General features: G+C 40.3%; 1 protein-coding gene across 1 annotated transcript; it reads left to right on the top strand.

Moving 5' to 3' along the window:
• Positions 1-1,335: 1,335 nt before the first annotated feature.
• efcc1 (EF-hand and coiled-coil domain containing 1) lies at positions 1,336-20,303 on the top strand. Its single transcript, XM_067588392.1, has 8 exons — positions 1,336-2,173; positions 4,130-4,569; positions 12,208-12,356; positions 12,656-12,791; positions 14,871-15,027; positions 17,100-17,258; positions 17,870-17,939; positions 18,098-20,303. The coding sequence occupies exons 1-8, from the start codon at positions 1,505-1,507 to the stop codon at positions 18,229-18,231; spliced, it is 1,914 nt and encodes a 637-aa protein (XP_067444493.1). The 5' UTR covers positions 1,336-1,504; the 3' UTR covers positions 18,232-20,303.
• The last annotated feature ends 6 nt before the right edge of the window (positions 20,304-20,309 follow it).

Below are 20,309 nucleotides of genomic sequence, written 5' to 3'. Positions count from 1 at the left end.
GTCGTGTCATTTAATCAAACACACCTCTCTACTTCTCGTCACTTCACCTGGACTAGTAGTTCCCAAGCTGTTAACTCGCTTTACTTACACGTATCAAATGTTAAGTGCAGTAGTGAAGTTGTCACATAACCTTCAACCTAACCACAACCTAATTTACTGAGTGTAACGCGTCGCCATGGCAACCAGTGTAGTGAAGGAAGTGAGGTGTGTCGCTGCCCTCATGTGCTGTGAGACTATCGGAATTTGTTTTAATTCAGTTCAATTTAACAAGCTTTATTTGCATGAACGTCATTAGAACAGTGGTGGAAAGTAACTTAATACGTTTACTCAAGTACTGTACTTAAGTACAATTTTGAGGTACTACTGTACTTGAGTATTTCCATCTGATGCTACTTTATACTTCTACTCCACTACATTTATTTAACAGCTTTAGTTACTTTTCAGATGAAGATTTGACACGATGGATAATATTACAAGCTTTTAAAATACAACACATTGTTAAAGATGGAACCAGTGGTTTCCAGCCTTTTTGGCTTTTGACGTCTTACAAAAAGCAGTGTGTAGTCGGGCTCACATTTCAGATGTGAGTTGTTAACAGCTCCACCAAATTGACCACCACCTGATTTTTCTCTCTAAACTTCTCACATGGTTTCATTTCAATAAAAGTTCAAATGATCCAATATTTCACCAAAAATCAAAGATTAGAAAAAAAAGTCCAAAAACTGAAAACAGATTTGTGTATCAGAACTTTATTTTTTCTTCTTTTCTCTCCCATTAATCATCTCACGACCCCTCAGATTTATCTGGTGACCCTTTGGAGGGGCCCGACCCCTAGGTTGGGAACCACTGGACTATATATATAGGCTAGATTACACATAGGCTATGAAAACTCAAAGAAAGATCTACTAGACTAATAAAGACATAAATAAAAATCTAGACACACATTGATATACATTATATACTGTGTATCAGAATAGGATATCTACAATAAGTGATGAAAAAACCTTTTCTGCATACAAACAAGATCATGTATGACAGCAGGGCACAAAGCAAGGTGCAATCTGTGCAAATAAATAAATAAATAGGCGTGCGTTTTAACCCTGCATACAGCATGCTGTAAAAATTCTTCAGTTGAATAAAGACTGTCTACCTCTGCTGCACAGCCTGTTAGTCTCTTGGGCATCTTACATCTTAGCAAAGTCTAACCCAAGTGAATGACAAAAGTTTACACACCTGGTGGCAATTATACTCAAACAAAAAAGCAGTTTGAGACCGTTATGCATAGTAGGGCCATGTTACTGACTCCTGGTTGGGACCCCTGGTTTTGGGTTTGGGGGGCAGTGCTAAATTCAAATCTGCTCCGTTTTAACACACGCCTCATTCTAGCTCCGCCAGTCTGCCCACAGTCTGCTGAGAGGATGAATGTGCTGCGTGCGCTGGCGGATTTTGGAAGAAACAAAGTAACTCTGTTAAGTTTGTGGAAATATGATGTTGCTCAGTAGAAATGATGGATGCGATAGACTCCATTGATCCATACAGCCGACCAGCGCGCAGGACACAATGGATAGTCAGCACTCTGGCTTACCATTACGGACTGGACCGGGGAGTGGAGAACGAAATTATAGTTCTAGCCACCGGGCTAGATCAATACCTACAGGAGATTTTCCATCATATGGACTACCAAGGTGGAGGCAAAATCCCCGTGGAGGACTTTAACATCTTGTGTGACATTCTGGGACTGAACAAAGACTTGGAGGATTCAGAATGCGCCGGTGTTTTACCCAGCGAGCTCTCTTTCAGACACTTTCACGCCAAACTGTGCGGGTACTTCAGCACAAAGGCGGGGTGTCAGTATGAGAACGGCCGGCTGCTGGTCGGGAAGGACAGCGAGCATATAGAGACTCAGATCCGCCTGAGAAGCCCACTGAAGCGGCGAGAGAAGCTGCTGTGTGTGGGAGTGAGCGGCGGGTCCTCGCCGTCCCCGGAGGGACGGCACGCCTCCGGCTGCAGGCTCGGCTCCTGCACCAGGGAGTGTTATGAGGAGATAGTGGCACTGGAGGAAGCAGAGGACCGAATATCAAAACTGGAAGATGAGAATGCAAGTCTGAGGGAGCTGATTGAAGACATGCGAGCCGCACTTCAGAGCAGTGATGCCCGCTGTTTGGCTCTGCAGGTGAGTGCGTGTGATATGCTGGTATGTAATGATACGAGAATATTCAGAGGGGCTAAACTAATAAAATCATGCCAAGGGTTTGAGTTGGATGATGATGTCCATATTTTTTTTAGAAAGTAGCCTAGTCATGATTTCATTAGGGTGGATACAAGCAGCAGTCTTAGGGAACAATTTTAGGGAACAGGGGTACTGCTCACCAAACTTGCCTCTATTTGCTTTGGGCCCCAGACAAATGCTGCCCCCACCTCTCAAAACTGTGGTACCATTTTCTTACAAGACAACCTTTTGTTTAATGACACAAAATAAAGTCCTCCAAATGGAGTCCCTGATAGTCCATATGATGCAGCTAAAATCTACAGTAGACACTGAGCTGGAAAAGTTCCAGTGTACTGACCTTGTGCTAAGGTTTGTTGTCAAAATACAATTTGCAATGCAATAATGAACATTCAAGCACAGTGTTCACTTTCATGTTTATGTTATGGGACACAACTGCAGAACATCTGGACCAAAGTCAGTTTAATAAATCCATTTAGAACTTATTAACATTTCCAACTCCAGCTGTAAATATTTATTTGCAGATGACTTAACTTTTGCTGTTGGCTTATGAGACAGTAAGAAAATGTTGACCCTTAATGACTATTAAAATGCAGAATAACAGAATTGATCTGCAGTAAAATTAGAAAGTGAGAAACCCATTACCCCTTATTTATGTCTTACTAAACTTTCTAACTGCAAACTTAAAGATCCCTTCCAGACATGTTTTAAGATGTATTTAAATACTCTACTCTTGAAGAATAAATTGTCTGAAATGGCTTTTCCACAAAAAAAGTTCAATTATCTTGTTAAAACCCTTAAAATTACATCTACTCCTTCTTTCTCATTTAAAATTCCTGAATCTCTGAGTATGTAAATATATTTCATTTAAAACGTTTAACTACTAGATACAAGATGTCTCCTTCACTGTAAAGTTTATTCTCAGTGTTTGTGCACTGTTCAAGTTTCCACATCACACTTATGTAAACTGAATACTGGACCAGGATTGACTCCAAACTAGTTGTGACGTCACATATCATGCTCATAGGTCCGCCCCTTAAAATCGGATTTTCAATGAACTCAGAGAAATTTTCCACTTTCAGCAGATGAATATGAAAACAGCCTCCTAGTGTCAAACTCTGCACATACATTATTGGACATCTAGAAAACTTACCTCCATTAATTGTTTATGACTCATCAGCAAGAGAGGTTTTTCCACAACATAGCAACCCAAAAGTTCTCATTAAAGCAGCAATAATCAGTTTTTTATATATGTTTTTGGCCACTTTAAGGTAGCGGAACAAGCTGTACATGCACAATACTAATGTATTGTCACCTTTGTCAAAATTGTTGTGGTGAACATTCTAGCAAACATGCCTATTATTTACACATCCAGCAGACATTTGCACAAATTTTGGGTCATGTTTCTGTGGATTTAGAAGAGATTTTTCACTAAAACTGTCTATCTGCTGTGTCTGGAAACCAGGCTGATGTGAGTAGCGAGACTGAACCAAAACTCTTAAAAAGTTATGGGCCATAAAATCAAAACAAAGAGCTGAAAGACACTAAAACAGTCTGTGGAGCGGAGAGAAAATGTAGAGTGGGATGATAAATTTCTGTAGGTTTGTTATTATCACTGACAAATTTCATATTACATTACACTCATTTGATCAGTTGTTGATATGAAAATGCTAGTTGCAGCTTTAATGGCTTATTAGTGATCTATAAAGCATTAGTAAATGCTTTAGAGTAATGCTACCCATTATTAAAACCTTTAGTTACAACATATAAACTCTTAAAAGGTTTGTAGATAGGTGCTAACAAAATTGCACCTGCTGGTACATTCCAGGTATTTTAGGGAATATCTTCCAAGATCTTCTGGTCCCGTGTTGTTCATCTGTTACCTACTGTTGCTCTCTCCAGGTAGGACTATGGAAAAGCCACTCCAAGCATAAATCAGAAGAAGGTTGCTTTGTTGCCCACCAGAAACAAGCAGCCCAGAAAAGTATGAGCAATTCCAACCTGAAAAACAGCACCTACAGCAACCTGAAGAGCCTGCAGAACATTATCCATGAGATAGAGCTGCTGCAGAACTCCAGAGACCAACAGGTAGAGGAAGCCATGCTGTGTAATCAGAGACTGGAGCAGGAACTGTGGAGCTCTAAAGAAACTGTGGCGGCACTGGAGGACTGCAACCGAGTCCTGAAGAAGGAGCAGGTGGGCATGAGGAGGAAGGTGGAGGAGGCCAGGCAGGCGCTGCTTAGCGGCCTGGGGAAGGTGAAGGAACTGGAAGCTAAAGCCAGTCATGTGCCGGCGCTGCAGAGACACATCCTCCAGCTGGAATCAGAGCTCCTCTACTACAGGTAATAACACTGGGAACTGTGTCACATCTAGCATTTTAGAACAACAAAACTCTACTACATCAATGTTAAGCCAGAAGTATAATAAGATATTACCACAGCTCAGGAATTAATCAATAAATGACTCAGGATAAGACTGCATCCTATACAATCACTGGACTATCTTGACAAAACAGGAAGTTGTTACTCTGTGAGGGCACAAACATTTACATTTATTTGGATTGGCATGTCAAATTATTTATTGTTTTCTCCATGACAGCCCCCAAACTATGAAAAATATATCAATTTTAGAGTTGTTATTTCTATACGTGGACATATAACAACTTCATCTCATCCAAATAGGACTGCAGCTAACAATTATTTTCATTATCGATTAATCTGCTGATTATTTTCTCAATGAATTGTTTGGGCCAGAAAACAGTGAAAAATGTCTGTAACAGTTCCCTAAAGCCAAGATGATGTAATCAAATTCACAGCAGTATGATTATAAATAGTGATATGATAGTGATGAGATTATAAAAATAGGCAAAAGACTTCGTTCTTCGAGAGAGATTGGTGAGACAGTTTGGTGGCAGGCTTTACACCTCTGCTTTCGAGTGTGGCCTTTTGGAACATGTGCAGTTGTATATATATATGTGTGTGTGTGTGTGTGTGTGTGTGTGTGTGTGTGTGTGTATAGACACAATTACCTTAAGATGTGGATCAACAACACATCTGGGGACCTACTCATTTGCAGCATGCTGAGGCATTAACTGGAAGGTAGGGCCATTGAGGACAGTGAGGTCATGCTTTCTGTATTTTTCCAGTAATTATGTGAAATAAAATTTACAGACGATATACAGTAACTCAACAGTTAAAACTGAGTGCAGAGTGCAGAATTCCAAGAGTGATGCAATTGCAACACACTCTTTGCAATATACTGTAAATTCTGATATGACAATTTCATTCTTTTTACCCAAGAAATAAAGATGTTTCTTCAATTTTTCCCTTGATTTGACTTTAAAAGCGGGTAGATGCAGTAAAAAAATAAACAAATACTCCCCTGAGGTCATAGAGAAGGGAGTTTGGAGTATCTTTTTTACCTCTCCATTAGATCTAATCAGCTGTCAAATCCAGTGCAGAACAAGTGTCTGGCTGTTCATCATGTCATGAAAAAGAAGGGGTTTGTTTGGGCAAGTTATCGCGTTATCAAGGCCTTTTTGGATTGAATGAACCGTCATGAATTGTAAGTTCTCCTAGAATAAAATGACTCTGTTTACTTCTGGCTGCATGCCTGGAAAACGCTGCCATGCTATTTATGAAGGTTTGATGTGGTTTACTATTCCACTTTTCAGCCTTGTTGTGTTTTACTTTATTTAACAGGCATCGTGTGTGGCAGGTTGGTCCTGCCTGAGCTCCACTACTGTTAGGAACTACTCATTTTGGTGGAAGTAAGGGTGTAATTGGACTTTTAAAGTACAAAGCCGTTGGTTTAATGTTTATCTCTGTGTATGTTGTCCCTGCTCCAACCATGTAATCAGTGTCTGCAGGTCTGGCTTTCTTAGATAGCAGATGTCTCTAAATGGTTGTAATATCTATATAATGCTGTTATTATGGGCTCTAAAGCACAACCGACTCATATGATTAAAGTCTTCACTGCTACCTGCCTTTAGGTGATTCAAAATAACAAATTTAGCCAACACAATTCCTTTCCTTTAACACTAAACTCCACTAATCTATGCAGGCTGTGTCCCAAAGTCTTTTCACTGCCCTTCCATTGATACCCTAATAGCGAATAATTCAACACCACAAAGGCTCTGACTTGCCAAGAGGGAGCTCCATTGAGTGAGAGCCTCAGCAGACTAACCATTCTCATCAATCTCCGTTCACTTCTTTCACTGCACTCCCAAATGAACAATACCACATAGGCACCCCCGTCCTATGGATCTTAGCAACCAGGCTCCACGAGTATTCCCACTGAAAACCTCAGTCCTCGCTCGGTCACGTCTTTTAAGGACACAGTTAAGAGAGAAAGGTGCCAGTTGAGGTGTTTTGAGGTGTCTTTTTTGTCCCTTAAACTATATGGCACAAACTTAAGATGAAGTCATTACTCTGTCAACATGCTGTTCCAGTATCAAATGTCTGGGATCATATGTAGCGAGGTTTAGAGATGCAGTAGTGTGTCAAGGGGTCTGTTGAAATGATCGACCGTAACTTTATCCCTGCGGCTTATTTCTAAACTGCTGTGACAAATAATGAGATTAACTCAGATGCTGCTGGATCTCAGCGATACAGAGTTACAGGGCTGGGGGGTGGGGGGGCGAGTGCTGGCACTGCTTCTCCGCGGTGGATTCCACTTAAGCGCTGTGATAATAAAGATGAGGATAGACAATGCTTAATGGGTCCTTATGATGTTGAAAGCCCCTAGTGTGAGCCCTATCCCATCAGGATAGCAGCCCATTTTACCTGGCCTAGTGGACCACTGAGAATTTTTTTTGCATCCAGAATGTTTAAAGCAACAAAATACAGTTAGTTGCTGCTGAGTTAGATGAGAGGATCAATATACTACCCGCATGTGAGAGTGGTATCAATCATCTCATCTAACCTCAAAAGAAAGAAAGCGAATAAGCATTTTTTCCAAAAATGTGGAACTGTTCTTTGAAGTGAACATGTGTTTCATCTTGATTCCCTTTTTTTTGTGTTTTTTAACATTTGATGAAGTACCATTTTCTCATCTAGTAAATCCCTGTTAAACTTTCTATCAGAATCGCAGCACAAGTCTGTTTAAAAAAATGTGGTCATCAGTATGAAACCTAAGATGTGTGGGTGTTGTTGCATAACATGTCTGTGATTTGTTTGGATTCTATGCTAGAACGGAGCAGAGGCCGAGACCTCAACAGGAGTTAATGAGTACAGAAAAGTCATTGTATGGCCGTGATTGTCTAAAAGTGGCACTTTTAGCTCTGTTTCTTGAGCAGCAGAAGGTAAAAGGAGTCTAAATCAGTCACTCTGGCCTATAAAGCTTTGTGTGGGCCAGAGGGATTAGACAATAGGAAGCACATCGAGAGGAACAAAAAGACATGAGGGGGAGGAAAAGCCTACCATCTGGAGGAAGAGGCAAACACTCAACTGTTTGTTCATGAAATGACGGACATGTTTTGCAAGGCCCACAGGAGAGGAACAGCTCCCTTCAGCTTTCCATCTTCTTTTTGTGCTTCGGAGAAAACAGAGTGGGGAAACAAAATCACTCATTCAAAGAACTCTAGTCGTCTTTCGTCTACAACTTTTTAGTTGTATCATCCTCTTGATTCCAAATGTCTCTGTTTATATAGTCCAGGGATTTCTAGAGAGCATACCCAAGCACATATATCCTAAGTGCTGCAAGTTTAAAACTCACTTTTCGTTTTAACGGCACGCCTGCAGGCTTCTTCTCTGTATGCCTCTAACCCCTGGCCCTCTGAAGGCAGGCCCCAGGGGAGGCATAATCTCCCAGCCTTTTCATGCTCTCTGCATGGCGCCTGAGAGCGGAGGGGAGAGGAGGGTCTAGCAGACCATTTATCTGCCTCTGCGCAAGAGCAGCATTGTGTGGAGCAGGTGCTGCCACGGCATTCTTACCCTTTAAATAATGTCCAAAGGACACACTCGAGGGATGTCTAGGACCCATGGCATTCTGCTGCTGCCTTACTTGTTGTTCTTGAACAGCCTTCAAAAACCTGCACTGCCAAGTGGGCTCGTTTTCACATTGAACCGCTGCCCCACTCTCCCTCTCTCTGGTTTGGAGGTATGCTGACATCAGCAGAAATACATCACACACAAAATATCTATAAACTTATGCCACCCACCCTTGCTGGACTTCTCTCCCCGTATATTTCCCTCCGCTTTTAATACCCTAGTTTGTTTGACTTTGGGGGTTTCTTTGCACTTTTCTTGCTAAGGAAAGCTTAAACACCCTCTGTAAATGTTACAGACATCGGTTTTTGGATTAAGTCCTCAGCTGGTGCTAAACAATAATCACATCTCTGAAGCTGCTTTATTTGTATCCCAGAAACCACCTCATATGTACGAGCACAACCCAAGAAGACTTGATTGATAACCATCAGCTATGTAAACACGACCCCTCACCCGTCTCCGTCATGCTGCAGGACACCAACAAGCGGTGAACTTCAAGTTCAAGCTCAGGTTTACAGTGTGCCCTCATTTGTAACCCCTGCAAAAAAAAGGAGACTGTCATTGACTGATGACACCTGAAAGAGGAAACTGCTCTTCAGGGAATGGAGGAGGGGAAACAGTGATGAGGGGGGGTAGTGTTGATGGAAAGTTCACTTCAGCGCTGCGCTGTGATAAACACAGGGAGGACTCGGAGTGTCCTGGCTCTAACAACAAACAGCTGGACTACCCCCCACTGGCCTTAAGAACGGCTTCAGACTTTTGCTAATAGGGCAGAATACAGGATACTATTAATTAGAAATGCCCTGACACAGCACAACAGAGCTCTTCATGTATAATTTCACTCTTCTGTGTGTGCCTTTAGGGATGTAGCAGTAATTAACTCTACATTATATAGGCTACAAAGTGCTTCCAGCTCTTTCCATTAAGAATAATATAATATATAATCACATGTAGTATAGAGAAAGTAGTGTAATAAGATTACAATAAGTAATGTACATACTCGAATTTCTAGTGAGTTTACAGCTGAGACTTTAATGTTATTCTCAAAGTTTAAGGGCATTCCAAGTCTCAATTGACAGTAATTCTGTCAGAGATTAGCCAAGAGGTGCCTTTGAGGAGTCTGATAAGCCAGTGGGAAAAGCCAGATACTGTAGACAGTTCAGGAAATGTTAAATTGATCATCTATCTGTTCAATTTGAGTAGTATTTCCTTCTAAACAATGAGGTCTGTTTCAAACTTCAAGGGTAAATTCTGCCTTGATTCCTTCTAAAAAACCTTTTAAACCCTCTAAAAATCATGACCATCAGAAAAATGTGTTTATTTCAGTGTTTATCTTCTGAATGGGACCACAGGCAAACTGCACAAACTGCAAAAATGTTGTTATATTTATAAGATAATAATAAGATTTTATGGCCAGAATATTTTCAGCAATAGACATTTCATGTATTTGCACTCTGTCTCTAATTGCCTCTTTGTGTAGTGTCCTCCTTTCCTTAGCACTTGCAGTTGGTAGTTGGTTTTGCCAAATAAACCAGGATTGAAACCTGAAGGATTAAAACTCCAAAATTTAGGGGCAGCAGAACAAACTATAAGCACATTTACATATTCTCACCCTATAATGTTGTTATGGCAAAAGTATTAGCAAACAGTTGCCTATTTACATGCCCAGCAGACACAATGCAACATTAACTCTAATTTGGGGTCGTGTTTCTGGCCACCTGATGGATGTAAGTCCAATATTCACTGTCCTTATAACTCTGTTTTGGTCACTGCTCTCTAGATATCTGTTAACCAGTGTCTGCTTTTTGGTGCTGAGCAGGTAGCATCCAGTCGGATTGTCAGAGCTTTTAGCTGAAAACAGTTGCTAACTGCTGTTGGAAACAAAATTAATGAACGCAGTGAGACTGAACCAAAACAGTAAAGTTGTGTGCCAGAAAATCAAAAACACTGAGCTGAAAGATGCTAAAAAGCTCTGCAGAGGAGCTGTAGAGTCGCTGCGATTGACCCCTTTCACATTACATATAGTCAATTGATCCATTGTTATCGTACTGCTGTATGTGTAAAAACAACATATATGAACTCTCCAGGTCGAGTTGCAATGTGGGTAATGTAGGCGTCAGGTTTTAACTAGGAAAAATAATGTGTGGAATAAAAAAGACAGTATCTCTGGTTCTGCTGCATCGATGTTGATCCTTTTTTTCCACTGTGTGTCTGACAATTTTACAGAAGTGCAATGCAAAATTGGTGGCATAATCTTCACAAATTATCACTCATTGGCTCAATATGCAAAAAGAAAATAAAAAACTACAGGCTTACACACATTACACTTTGAAGTCTGCAATATATACTTTCTCTCTCTCTCTCTCTCTCTCAGCAAAATATGTTAAATGAATGGATATTTTCATTTTGGCAAGTCAAACCCACCCATGCTGCTTTTGCGTTTGGTACATTGGCGAGAGTTATGGTGCCTGTCTAATGAAACGCTGATCAGATTTAGTCTCTGTCTGCTGTATCCCACAGTCTGACCACTTTCCAAGATGTCTGTCTGGACTACTTTCAGGTTTCTCTTCTCATCTTGTTGGAATTCCCATGCTCAGCACCACCACCTAACACTTCAGGGTACCTCATCACAGTCAAACCATGTGATCAGGAACCTTCCTTAAACAGTATAAATCTCATGCACGGTCAAAAACAAGTTTAAAACTGAGCTAACAATCGGAAAGTCTTTCTTTTTTTGTCTTTCGAGACACAAAGCCGTTTTTTTTTTTAACCTCTATGCATATCAAAAGCCTTGCTACAGTATTCACTGGACACAGGCTGCAGCCTCTCTACAACAACTGTCAATTAAAGTGCAATTAGTCACACCAAAGCCTGCATTTGAAAAAAGCCCTCCACCAGTTCATTCCAGAGTCAGAGTGTCTCCACAGCAACCAGTAAAGTTTTGTGTGTGTTCACGTCCATGCACCAGTTGCATGTTGGTCCGGCTGCAGCTGCCGGTCCTCGTGAACTACACAACTCCTTCTCTCCTCCAATGTGGCCCCCCAGTAACTTAAACATGACTCTCTGATTGATTGCCTGAAATCATGCTGCAATTATTGACTTTCAGTGAAGTCAGTCGTTTCTCCCCACACAAAGAAACCTAAAGTAGTACACAGATGTAGAGTATAATGTTGTCTTACAGCAGAGCCTGCCTCGTGCCAACAGGATATAAGCATGAGTGCTCCGTGACTTTTTTTTTTCTTTTTTCAGAGAGTCAGGCTGTTGAAAACCTTTTCGAGATTTTCTCTTTTTTTTTTCTTTCTGCAAGACATCATCATCTGGAAACACTTATTCTGTGATTTACGAAGCCCCCTATCGGATTTCCCCCAACACAAAAGAGCAGACAGCAGGAGAAACCTAGAAAATTCAAACCATTACAGAACGATTGATCCGCACAAACTGCAGTCTCAGTCTTTTTTTTCAGTTACAAATGTTTGAATGTATCCATGACACAAGGAAAAACAAAACATATGCTGTAGACTATAGATGTTACATGTCTCTTTCCTACAGATGAAAAAGACGTGCAGAAAACTGTTTGTGTACTTAAAAATGCTCCAATTTTGTTCCATCCAGTGTCAGCCTGTGTGCTCTCTCCTCACATGTTGCACACTAATAGCTCCATTCTACCATTGACCCACTTTACTGTAAAAATGCCTTAAAGATACAATGTCTGGCTTCAATTACCCCACCCAGATTTGGCATACAACATCACAGGCCTTTATAAAATTATCATGGCGGTTGTAGATGTGGCTTAATATGCATTGCCTTGCGTTACTTGATATGTTCTCTTTGATGTTTGCAATTGGTTCGGACTGAGCTGTTCTCATCTGTGCAAATTTGAAGAGCGGTTTTAGCCTCTTCAGTGTCAGTTTATGTACAGAGATACACAGCAGCACAAACAGGACGCGTATTTGCACAGAACATGCATATAGACCCGACTGTGCTCTCTTTCAGGTCAGAGGTGTCCAAACTCCAACTTCCAAGCAGCTCCAGGGCAGAGCAGCAGCTGAGTGTCAGCAGCAGGCCAGGCCAGAGATGTTGCTCGGGCTCCCAGCACGATCGCTGTTCCCCGACAGGGCGTGCTGTGACAACCCCGGACAAAAGTAAGACGCCTTTTTCCTAAAAGCACAGAAGGCAATGCTGGATGTCTAAGCCATGATTAAATAGGGATGAGGATAATTATTAGAAAACATTATTGTTTTTGTATAATACATCAATAGTACTGTTGGCTGTTGGGAGTAACTTCACTGCAACAGATGAGGGTTCACTAATTTCCAGTCTCCAGAACCAGTCTCAATATTCAATTGTAGTATAGTCACAGTCCTTTTCTCCCCTACAGCTCTGACTTCTACCTACCATGACAATGATTGTATTAATGATGATGGTGTGTTGTGGCGTTTAGTGGAGGAGCAGCTGTTTCGTTCAGTGGAGGGCCAGGCAGCCTCAGACGAGGAAGAGGACAAGTGGACCGGAGATCAGCAGCGGCAGGTGGACGAGGTGAAGAGGATTTTGACCAGGCTGTCCTGCTGTGGGGAAAGGTACAGCACATTCATATCATCACTGTCTCATAAAGCAGCTTACAGCAAGCTAGTGACACAATTGACAAGATTTAGTTGTTTGCTTTCGTTTACTGTCTACAACGGAGCACAGTGTAAAACAACATGTGTACATTTTGTTTACATATAGTTTTGTTTATTTGAGCAAAGTGAAATGTGGAACAGGATACAATATGTAACAAATAATTCTTAAAACAGAAGAAGGACTCCAAAACAAACTGAGAGACACAGCTTTGATATATTCGGCTTAATACATTTTTATGGCTAATTTGTTAGCGCACAGTTCTCTATTTACACATACAACAAACACAAAGCAACATTAACTTTCATTTGACGGTCTTCAGTTCCAAGGAACTATAGCTGCCCTGTGTTGTTTTCTCTTTGATTTACCGATTTCATTTTGCATTTTCAACGCTGGCCTGACACTGTTTGGGATAATTCAATATAAATAAAGCGTTCAATACACACATGTAATAGTGTTTAATGGTTTTACATTATATAATGTTTTTATTCCAAACATAATTTAAAAGTATGATATTCTGGAAATTAAATGAATAATTTAAGTGATATGTGAACATATACCAATGATAGGTCAAACCATTGCTGAATTTCAATGAATTATAAAATAGCCAGATTTCACATTACTAATTTAAATGTGTGTTAGCTGCTACATGTTTGACTTTTTTCTCCAGCTAGCTTAGCGTTAGCTTTGTCTATCTGCAGTTTGATGTTGGGCAGGAAATGTACAGTGGGTTTATCAGAGCTTTTTAAAACAACAACAACAACAACAACAGGTGCCTTTTGCCACTGACAATGAGGTTAATAAGAGCAATTAGAGTGAACGACATAGTAAATGGTCCTTAAAACCAAAAGAATATGCTAAAAGAGGCTAAATAGCCCCGTAGCGCTGCAGCATTGGGTGTTTGTCACTCCCAGTGACCACTTTCATATTACACACATAAATTTGATTCATCGTTAATGTGAAAAACAATGATAGGGTAAGCTTATGATGATTTTCTTACTTTGTGTGGCTCCTTTATGCCAAAGTGTATTTAAATTTTGTGCAGGTATGGTGGAATCTGACATCAGTAAGGGAAAATTGTGATACAGAGGTGCATTTACAGAAAGAAGTGAAGCATCTGCTTAAAAAAAAACAAAAGCAAATAAATTATTAATTAATAAATTATACATGCATTAAATGTACTGTAAAACCAAAGCAATAAGCTAAAAAAAGCTCTGCAGCACTGAGCATCAGTTTATCACTCCAAGTGACTACTTTCACATTACACATATTAATCTAATTCATTGTTAATATAAAAACCATTGCTGCTTTAATTGGAGCATTACATGTCAGTCTTAAAGATTTTCTTATTTAGTGTGGTTCCTGTATGCCAAAGTCAGGTTATGCAGGTATGGTGGAATCGGCCTCTAATAAAGGAAAACAGCAATGTACAGATGGGTTAACACAAATCAGAATACATTTGCTAAAAATAATAATAACAACATTGACAAAACCAGTGACATAAATTATCCATGCCTTAAACTGCATTAAACTTGCATTTTCTCCACTGCTTATCCTGTTCACAGTCATGAGAGGTTTGACCCAATACCAGCAGCACTGGATGAGAGGCAGGATACTCTGTACAGGCTGCTAATCTATCATAAGGCTGTATACTGTAGCAAGACAAACACATTTACATACGGTTTGACACCTCCAGGCAAATAAAGTGTCACATAAAATATTTATATGATACACTTTGCCAAAAACATACACAGATGTCAAAACTTAATGCAAAATACATTGGAGAAATATCTGAAATATTTAAAAGGAATGACTGTGGAACAGAGCAACATATTCTAACAATGCTAGTGTGTTTAAAAGTGTGTCTGCGACATGTCATAGAAATTAAATAAGGACTAAATATACAGAAAACCACTGCCAATGTATTGTTGCTCAGCCAACCCAACACAGACAGCCAAAAAAGTGGCATCATGTCAATCTCTGAACCAATATGACAGCTACTGTAGCTCAGAGCTCTTCTGCTATGTGTCCTTGATCAGGTGCGAAGACAAAGCATTCAAGAAGCTGATGTCTAATTTCGGGAGCTCAAGGAGTGAGGAGAGCTGCAGCGCTGTGGTGGAGCTCCTGGAGAGGGTGACCAAGTTGCATAAGCAGCTGCAGCTGAAGGAGAGTCAGGCAGAGATAAACATGGACCAGGTACAAACCACCACTGACCTCCATCACACCAGGGTGGGCTACTACACTATCCTCAATAGGATCCATTTACATCCAACTGTTCTTTCTGGACAGTGTTCTGCCTCGCTTTACATCATACGTTGTATGTATGGTGTTAAACTAGATTAGAGAGGACTGCTGAAGGTTGTTATGAAAGTGGAGGCCTTCAAAGGAAAAACCACAGCTAGTGTGGCGTGATCCTGCAGCTTCCACCTAACCAAACCACTAGCAGCAGCTACAGACCCTCCCTCTGTGTGTGTGTGTGTGTGTGTGTGGGTGGGTGTGTTTGCAGCTGTTTCTCACTGGAGCTGACCACAGAAACACTCCCCCCTTGTCCCGCATGACACTAAGGAATATCGTAAATTAAAGCTCTCTTGTTACAGTCGAGTAGTATTTTCACAACACAGGAAGACAGGCAGAAGGGGAACCGTGATGTAATGTGTTCCCAGAACGTCTCAGCACTCAGAGAGGAAAAGTTAAAACTAAACAAAGTCATGACTGTGAGGCTTTGTTTATGTGCAGGATGTGTGGGGTGAGACCCTTGTCCTTCAGTACGCTATGATGTAAAGGTGCACTGCAGGGATTTCCAGTGTTTTTGGCAGGCGAGCCTACAGTACACTGAGGGTTGAAAACCTACTCTAACCTCAACATTTTCAACATTTGACATGGATTTATATTGGGATATTTATGTTGTATTAAGATATTTAGGAGGCCTACAATGCAAAAATGTTACATTTTCAAAAATGACATATCAAGCTACTATTATAAGCTTGTCAAATTACGTACAGCTCAAAAATACACCTTTCCAAGTTATTTAATCTGTGTTTGGTCTTAAAGGATAAGACTGATGATATTCTGTATTTTCTTTATTTTCAAAAAATCTCATGAAAAGACCAACAATGAATTTATCTACTAACAGTATTGCGTATTTATCTAAAACCTGAAATATATTAATCTATGCTATAGAGCTAAATTGTCCACAAACTATTAAAAACACATCAGCGAGTCACACTGTTGAACTGGGTGAAATGCTCCTTTATTACCATGAACACACACACTCAATTTATTTTGATGTAATCTCACATACACCATCCTACTGCTAGAAATACTCACTAGCCTCAAATGTGTATTCATCCACGGCTGAAAATAGTCCCCAACAAATGCACTGTTGACTCCTGTTTGAGTAACCCTTGCTAAAAACTACAGTGCCCAGCTGTTTAAGGAAATTATTGAGCCTTTTTTAAAAATGAGGCTCCATATGACTCACCCTAGTAGACTACTGGTGATGCCACATAACGTCTGTGGTTGATACTGGCAGTAGACTTTTGTTGCATGTCATTCCCCATCTCTCTCTCCCTGTTTCCTGTCATCTCTCTCTACTGTCCCTATCTAATAAATGCATAAAATACTCCAAAATATATTTAAAAAAACAACCAAAGCCATGTATTTGTGACACATTTTTAAAGATTTACATTTTCAGCAGGAACTAATTGGGCTTGTGGCAGTGTGACACAGACAGGGTAGGGAAGTCAGAAAGTATTGAGGGACACACTAACACACTTTTCATTGGATTTGTTTAAAATAACAAAAATATAGAATAACACTAGCCTTGTCTTTTAGAATATATTTTTTCTGTTTACTATCTATTTGTGATGTAACCCTTTTTTTTGAGTGGACTGAGTCTCATGACACTCAGATGACAGTCAGTTTTCAAATCAATTTCTGTTTCCCCTTACCTCAACTTGAACCCAAATGTATCCACAACCCCAAACAGTCTGCAATACATAACCTTCATCCAACTTTTCCCCAACCAGTTCACTCTCAGCACTAACCCCAACCACAGATGTTAACAGGACGGGAAAGACTATTTGAAGGAGCGGGAAACACTATTCGAGAGGGAAACAGACTTTGACCCAAGACCGGATCTCTGCTAACTTTCCAGATAAATTTAATTTTAAAAAAAATGTCCTGCCAACTAACTATCAGACAAAGCAGTCTACACAGTACTGTACTGGCTGCCCTGTAGATTAACTGGTTTGTGCCTTGTCCTCCAGATGAAGGACTCTCTGGTGCAGGAGCTGCAGCAGAAAGCAGAGGAGACCGAGTTGCTTCAGATGGAGCTGCAGATGTTGGAGACAGAGAGGGTTCGTCTGTCCCTGGTAGAAGAGAAACTTGTGGACATTCTGCAGCTCCTCCAGCAACTCAGAGACCTGGTTAGTCACAATTACAGTACAGTTCAACTGCAGGTCAGTTCTGATACCAATCATTTTAGGATTAAAGCGACTGATTGCCGAGGATTTGCGCAAATATTGAACATCTTTTTACTGTTTTAAGGCTCAAACACATTTTTGTGAGTCTTCACACATCTTGTAAACAGCAGTTAGACAATCATGTGAACTAGAACTCCACTGAAACTCAAAATAATGAAAATCATTTTGCTGGGTTGGCAGTTAAATGAAATCCGCCCACGCTTCACTGGAATGATATTTCTGGTCAGACATCTGAAAGAAAAACAAAATCAAATTATTCACTAGCACTGTGCAAGTACAAACCTCCATACGGACATACCTTACTTATATCAAATTTTGAAATTAAATGTCCACTTTGCCCTGTTGAATCAGCATACAGATGTCTTACTTGTGTTTTTGTACATTTTTTTGTGGTCCAGCCCTGACAGTGTGACAGTGATTAGAGAGCTCAGAGCTAATTCATTTCACTTGTTGAACACGTGTGAAAGGTTTTGTGGTCACAAGAGTCAGATTGCCCGTTAAAGTGCCTGTTAATTGCCTGATAGCCATCTGAGAATAGCCCTCTCTTGTTTTAGAATGTCTCCCGGAGGTCTCTTGGGAAAATCTTGCTCAGCACTTTGGAGTCTTGCAGCGACCCGCAACATGGTAAGTAGAACTCACACTCCCAGTTAAATCAATACAAGCCTTGTGAAATGTCATAATCAAAATTTACAGTTATCAGGGAAGGGAATGAAATTAAGTTCTCGTCAGTTCGTCTGTAACACGATTCTCTCAGCGCTCACATCTGTTACATTTTTGCACAGGGAAAGCCCACATCTTGGAGGTGCTCAACGCTCTCTATCATGAACTGGCTGCCTGCGAGATTCTGTCTACTGGTGGACCTTTGGAGCGAACACAAAGCCAGCAGTCTTTGAACGCCCTCATGATCTCCTGCTAAACAAGACTGCCTCCTGCTGGGCCCAGGACCCTTCTGCACATCTGTGTGGAAGTGAACAGCTGTTTTAGAGGACACTGGAAGCTTATCAGTGATCAAGAAGCAGGCTGATTGATGTATATAGTGTATTATACTGTAGCTTATGTACTCATAATATCCACAAAGGGAAATTACTTCCTCCTTCTTCCTCAAGGCTAGAATGTTAATTATTGTAGGAAAGGACTTTTTTAAATACATATAAAGAAAATACTTGCTTATACATGTTTTTTCAAGAGCTTTCATTGCACACAACTCTTTTATAATTCAATATGGATGTTTTTATTTTGTCACAACAGAGTTCTGAATGTGAAAATGTTGTAATAAGCTAAACTTCAAAAGGTCTTTAAGTAATCTGTGAAATTGATCGACCTCCACTGGTCAACGATTGGAGCTGAAACATCCCTGATAGAACTTAAAGGAATCTGCATCCCATTGCAGGGGCTTCATCTGTCTAAGTCATTTCAAGGTCACATGTCATAACAGGTCGACAAGGGTCTCTCATGACAGCCTACTTTTGACCAAATTTGGAGGTCACAACTGGCGCGTACCTTGCAGCCCTCAGTAAGCCTCAATCTTGTTTAATGGTGCATTCAGGTGGTCCTCATTAACTTGTAATGTTAGGAAGTAACATGGAACCATGTTGTATTTCCCAGGTATTTGCATTAAGGTGCTCATCTGTTATTGGTAAATGCACCACATGAATGAGACCAATAAAAAAGCCCCTGCAAGTTGTAAATACAGAAAGCCAGGTGTAAACTTCTTCTTGTTGGGAGCCTGTAAGCTGTTAGAGGTAATATCAGGTTATCTAAGTACAGTATATTCACCATTAACCTGCTACACTGTTTGTCCATGATATGTTGAAGTTGAAAGTTAAAACTGCACTAATTAATATTAACAATGATTCCAATGACTATGTGTGATGTGAAAGGATTTGCTTGTAGTGCTGGAACCACAGACAATTATCACCCAATTCCGCATTTCCCCTCCACCATACAGAGCATTTTAGTGTCTTTCAGCTCATTGTTTTGGTTTTACAGCTCACAGCCTTACTCGTTCAGTTCTCATCAACCTAATTTCCAGCAGCAGCAGGCAGTTGTTTTCAGTAAAAAAAGCTCTTAAAAATTCCACTCTACATTACCTTTCCAGTACCAAAGACAAACAAAGTTAGCAGCTAGCTGGTGAACATAGTGAAGCATTTATCTATAGAGCCAGATATTTCCCCTAAGGAGTTGGTAGAGACTAGAACAGAGTTAAAAGGAGAGTGAATTTTGGATATTTTATCAGGTGTTCAGTAATCTGATCCATGTCTGCTGGATGTGTAAACAGGCATCTCTTTGCTGACATGAAATGATTTGTCAATGTTAAGTTTACAATTTGTTTCACTACCACCAGGTGGCCAAATGAAGTCAATGCTGCTTTAACTCAACCTAACTTACTTGTACCAGTTTACCACTGACACTTAACAGTTCTAAACTTGAAAATTTTTAACATTAGAGTTGACAAGGGTTGACTGCATCACTAGTCTCTGTGAAGCTAGACTGTCTCTAGTGGGGAGGAGATGTGCAGGCTTAAACCAGGTATTCAGGGCCTGCAAGGACACACATTCATGGTTCACATTAAATTAATCAAATAACAGTTTGTCATTTGTTTTATTAGAGAAGGTAGTTTTTAGCTTTCATAGAGTAGATGAAATGTCTTATGTGTGTTTCTCATTAAAGTAGAACACACAGGTTGAATCATGGCTGGTGACAGAATGGTTAAAGCTTGCAGCTCTGGCCCACACTAGTGCACTAATTCTATTACAATATTAACAGCAGTGTCTACTGTAAGTGTACCTGGTTGCCACCTCACACATATTTTTCAACATAATAAAGCAGATTTACTTCTAATAAAATGCTCATTCTGAAACATGAAACTTGTTCATATCAGTTGGATGAGTTGCATTGTCATTGGTGTCTTGAAAAGAGGGCCTTAGATGCAAAACCACTCACTGGTGTTGGTGAGCTATGCCATTAAAGCCTTTGACATACATGGTCTGGATT

The sequence above is a fragment of the Thunnus thynnus genome, chromosome 4, assembly GCF_963924715.1.
Source record: "Thunnus thynnus chromosome 4, fThuThy2.1, whole genome shotgun sequence".
Taxonomy (NCBI): Eukaryota; Metazoa; Chordata; class Actinopteri; order Scombriformes; family Scombridae; genus Thunnus; species Thunnus thynnus.
Note: the sequence above shows the minus strand (reverse complement) of the source record. Positions and strands in the feature narration are given on the sequence as shown.

What these genes read in the sequence shown, in the direction of transcription:
- efcc1 (XM_067588392.1), top strand. Translation starts at nt 1,505, where the DNA reads ATGATGGATGCGATAGACTCCATTGATCCATACAGCCGACCAGCGCGC. An exon ending in CCCGCTGTTTGGCTCTGCAG is followed by an intron (nt 2,174 to 4,129) that starts GTGAGTGCGTGT and finishes TGCTCTCTCCAG; the next exon opens with GTAGGACTATGGAAAAGCCA. An exon ending in TCCAGCAACTCAGAGACCTG is followed by an intron (nt 17,259 to 17,869) that starts GTTAGTCACAAT and finishes CTCTTGTTTTAG; the next exon opens with AATGTCTCCCGGAGGTCTCT.